General features: G+C 39.0%; 1 protein-coding gene across 1 annotated transcript in view; it reads right to left on the reverse strand.

Moving 5' to 3' along the window:
• Positions 1-2,114: 2,114 nt before the first annotated feature.
• The window catches only part of LOC138021086 (uncharacterized), a 6,160-nt gene continuing 3,274 nt past the window's right edge, over positions 2,115-5,000 (reverse strand). The window contains exons 3-5 of the mRNA XM_068867957.1: positions 3,874-4,047; positions 3,333-3,482; positions 2,115-2,554 (exon numbers count right to left, since the gene is read on the reverse strand). Coding sequence (XP_068724058.1) covers positions 2,115-2,554; positions 3,333-3,482; positions 3,874-4,047 — 764 coding nt within the window. The remainder of the gene's footprint in view (positions 2,555-3,332; positions 3,483-3,873; positions 4,048-5,000) is intronic.

Genomic DNA, 5,000 nt, shown 5'->3' on the forward strand with positions numbered 1-5,000 from the left:
TCGGAGGTCATTTTCAAGTGAGAATAAAAGTTTTAATAATTAGCATAAATATGTAAAAACTAGATAAAAATGCGGCGAACGCCGAAATGTGATAAAAATATGTACAAAAGTGTAAAAAGTGCTAAAGATATATGGAGTAATGAACGGTAGCTAGAGGAAAACAATAGACAAAAAATAAACAAAAAAATAGACAAAAAATAATTAATTACAAGAACTGTAATATACCTGCCGGCACCTTCACCAGCGCATTGAAGAGCACAAAGGGGCAACCATCGGCGACCATCTGAGAGAGAAACATGCATTGGAACCTAACAACATCGCAAAGAGTTTTAGAATCCTGAGAAAGTGCCAGAACAAGTTTGATTGTCTTGTTTTTTAAATGTTTTTTATAAAAGAACTGAAACCATCGCTAAACAAACAGTGTGACTCTATCCGCGCCAAATTATTTGTTTAGAACAGTTCTTGTAATTAATTATTTTTTGTCTATTTTTTTGTCTATTTTTTGTCTATTGTTTTCCTCTAGCTACCGTTCATTACTCCATATATCTTTAGCACTTTTTACACTTTTGTACATATTTTTATCACATTTCGGCGTTCGCCGCATTTTTATCTAGTTTTTACATATTTATGCTAATTCTTAAAACTTTTATTCTCACTTGAAAATGACCTCCGAGGGGTCGAAACGTCGTGACTTTTTATCGTTAGTTTTTATTACAAAATCTATAATAGATAGTATTAGTTTATAGCTTAAGCTTATTATAGTTCAACTACTTTGTATAGCATGAATACACTTTTATAAAAGTTAAACAACGTTTTTACGTTATAAAATAAATAACTAATCAAATAAATAAATCGACGACTTGTAATTTACTTATCTAAAGCATACCGGCCTAGATTAGCCTTTGCTACCTGACGGTCTCCTTAAAGTGTAAACAAAATATGTATGTGTAAAAGATGTACAAAGCAAAGCAAGAAACACAACAAAAACAAATGAACTGCGAACATCATCTATCCAAACAACGGTATGAAGGCTCAAATTGTACATGGCATAACGACAAGATGCTCCGACCATCAAGGACAAGCGTTTTAACGGACAAATATTTTCCAAAAGTCATCACCAGGGGTCAAGGCAAGGTGACCAGAATTGCCAGGATGTAAATCATCGCACAACTGATTTGAGCCATCAAGTACCCAGTGATAAGTACCAAAGGCAAAGACGGGGTAGATGTTTAACCCCTGTCTTCAATTCCATTGTGCCCCCATTTGCCCACTTCATACCGCAGACCTTCTAATCCCCATTTGTTACAAAGTTGCGCCAACTTGGAGTTGTCGTCTTCCATTTTGACAAACGACTGATAGGCGCTTGGTTGGACATCCGTCTGACCAACGAAATTGACTACAGCTTTGCCAGAGCTATTAGCGGCAGTTGATAAGTGCAAGGTCCTTCCCTTTTGTTTCCTGCATTGCAATCGCAGTTGAGGCAGTGTTTACACGAACACGGTTTCATTTTGATACGGTTACACCTTCTGTTTACACGACACCGATCGAGACTGTTGCCGAAACTATGTCAATTTGAAACTGCTGCCAAAAGTAGAACCTCTTTAACTGAAACGATGTGGTTTCATCTTTCATGTAAACAGCGAAACCGCGTCGATTTCGATACGGTTACTATTTTGGCGCGAAATTCGCATTGTTCAATGCAAAATAGTGAATTTAGCACGTAGTGCACGTAAAGCGCTCGCTTATACCATCACGACTTGGATTTTCTGGCGAAAAAGGTTCCGCGTAAACACTTCCAAATCGCATCGATTTTGACGCCGTTTCGAAGTCATGAAACCGTGTCGATGTGAAACCGCGTTCGTGTAAACGCTGCCTGAGTGAATGGCAAAATCGCCCGTAACTGAGCCATGGTTCAGCTGAACCCTGTGAATACACGGACGATCGTACGTTGCCGCTTACTAAAGACATGATATGACTCCTGGGTTCAAACCTTTCTAACGCTCTCATTAGTAAGAATATGCCTTTCAACGGACAAAGATTTTCCAGAAGTCACCGGTGGTTAAGGAACTGGTAGATAGGTTATCATCACATAACCGAAGAGAATCCCGAATCAGCTAATAATAAGTATGAGAAGTACAGATGGGGTAGTAGTATAACCTGTCTTCAATTCGATTGTGCCCCCATTTGCCAACTTCATACCGCGGACCTTCTCTTCCCCATTTGTTACAAAGTTGCGCCAACTTGGAGTTGTCGTCTTCCATTCTGACAAACGACTGACAAGCGCTTGGTTGGACATCCGTCTGACCAACGAAATACTTGACTACAGCTTCGCCAGAGCTATTAGCGGCAGTTGACACGTGGAACGTTCGTCCCTTTTGCTTCCTGCAGTGGAATCGCAGTTGAGTGAATGGCAAAATCGCCCGTAACTGAGCCATGGCTGTTTTACTGAGGACCATCTGACCGCTTGCGATGCCACGATAGGAGTTATTTGATGGCACTTTAAAGGGAGGACTTGTTGTCTGTGACACAATACTGGAGATAAGTAACCAGCCTCCTGGAAGTAATCAACAGCAAACAGTTTAAGGTCAGCGACAAAATAAAAACAGACAGTTCAACAACGGCATTTTTTGTAGTGATGAATAGTAACAAAGTAATAAATAGAAATAATTAATAGTAGTAAATCGTTACGTGTTAGCATTGTCAGTTTTAGGAAATTCCATCAGATTGGTGTAAATAATTATGCAATATGACAAATTGTGTCATGAGTTCATGATCTCTCATTTTTGTGACTTCAAAAAGGCCGTTAAATGAGCATCTTAATATCACCTCCATAGGTGGTCATGTCGCAGAAGACTTTTAAGGGGTTTCCACTCTTTTCTGGGTCATCCAGTAATACCCGTCTCCTTCAGAATCGCCAGCGTCTAGTATGTCCATACACGAAAAGGCGGGATGATTAGGATTAGCTCCTCGTTTTGCTGAAATAAAGTTAGTTCAGTAAGAGTTAGCTTAACTTCACAAACTCGTAAGAAAAATGATGCAATAACGGCTAGTGACAAATTAATGATCCCGTGACCGCTGGCTTATAAAGAGTGAGCTAATTTCTAATTAGCAGACAGTTCAACAAGGGTATTTTTTATAGTGATGAATAGTAACCAAGTAATAAGTAGAAATAATTACTAGTAGTAAATTGTTAAGTGTTAGCATTGTCAGTTTTAGGAAATTCCATCAGATTGGTGTAAGTAATTATGCAATATGACAAATTGTGTCATGGGTTCATTATCTCTCATTTTTGGGACTTCAAAAGGGCCGTTAAATGAGCATCTTAATCTCACTTCCATAGGTGGTCATGTCGCAGAAGGCTTTTAAGGGGTTTCCACTCTTTCCTGGGTCAATCCAGTAATACCCGTCTCCTTCAGAATCGCCAGCGTCTAGTATGTCCGTACACGAAAAGGCGGGATTATTAGGATTGGGTCCTCGTTTTGCTGAAATAAAGTTAGTTCAGTTAATCGTTAGCTCAACTTCACAAACTCGTAAGAAAAATGATGCAATAACGGCTAGTGACAAATTAATGATCCAGTGTCCGCTGGCTTATAACGAGTGAGCTAATTTCTAATTAGCCCTTCGACGTACGGGTTTGGTCGTGGTTGCACTTACTTTTTTGGTGCCAGCTTTTATGCGTAGAAACATCAACACAGGAAATCTAAAACGAGAAAAATTTCATGAAAATGGCGACGGTCGAAATGCACCAAAGAATTCGATAAATATTAATAATTTGCAATCTTCAACCCTTGCGTTGCATTAAAATAAAACAATAACTTCATCCAACTTTTACTGGGACATAGTAGTGTGATCCTTTCTTCTTCTTAAAATCACTTGGCTTCGTTTCTCTTGTTTCATTATTCAACTGGAAAATTCGTCCACTGCCACCTGATTCCGCAGGATGAACGTTAAATGACTTGCATTTGCTAGATTCCAGGCATTTTAGATGACATTGAAATTCGTCTGAAACGACAGCTGTATGCAGAACATGGCCATACAAGAAATGGCCTGGTGGAAAAAAACAATTACAATAAGTCATGAAAACTGCGTTTTAATTAAAAGTGATTGTATTTTTGAAGTGAAGTTTATAAATTAAATGGAGAAGTGATCTTGGCACTTATCTACTTAAGCAATTTTCTCTCATAGACACCAGAGAAATTCGAGTGGCATCAGCGAGATTCTGTCTCGTGACCTGACTGCGATGCCCTTATAGGTAACGCGACAGTTCGAGCTTTGTGTTTTTAAGTTAGCAGCGATAAGTGCAGGTTAGCTCGAAGAGCGAGCAGGGCAGACCGAAGCAGTGAGGAGATGAAGGTTTCTAAATAGCTTTGAACATGCGGAAATTATCACAGAAAAATGTTGCGTCAAATTTCGCATTCGTTCTCCATAAGTCAAGGCGGAAATTGCACACACAAAAACGCTTACTTAATCACATTTCCGAGAAAAGAGGAGAGTGATCAATCCTCTCTTGTTTCGATTAGACCGTTCTCGTTGTTTTTTTTTCTCCGTTTGATGTTGGGTCTGTCGGTCGGAGTAAAAACACAAAACAAAACAAACAAATAAAAAAACCTAGAAGCAATGTTTCAAGAAGCAGAAAGAGCCCAGTGGCAAGGGGTAGAGAGTGAACAGAAATCCTCTCCAGTGGAGGAGAACTGAAAATCTATTCGGGGAAAAGCAGGAGCTGAGGCTAGAGGTGAAATACTAGGTCTATGTTTATACATCAGTAGCTTCAGTTATTATTTCTCATTAACGAGGGATCCACTGTAATTGGTTAGGCGGTTGTGGTCTCCCTACCTAATAATTGGCACTTATCTACTTAAGCAAATGAGAGTTCAGCATTGATGGTAGAATTTTTTGAGAAGTACTCGTGCATTACCTTAGTCTGCTTAATTACTATAAGTTATCTCAAAAGTTTTCCATGTACAACATTAATTAATAAGTAATCCCAAGATTTTTCTCTC

Source organism: Montipora capricornis, chromosome 10 (assembly GCF_036669925.1).
Source record: "Montipora capricornis isolate CH-2021 chromosome 10, ASM3666992v2, whole genome shotgun sequence".
NCBI classification, from domain to species: domain Eukaryota; kingdom Metazoa; phylum Cnidaria; class Anthozoa; order Scleractinia; family Acroporidae; genus Montipora; species Montipora capricornis.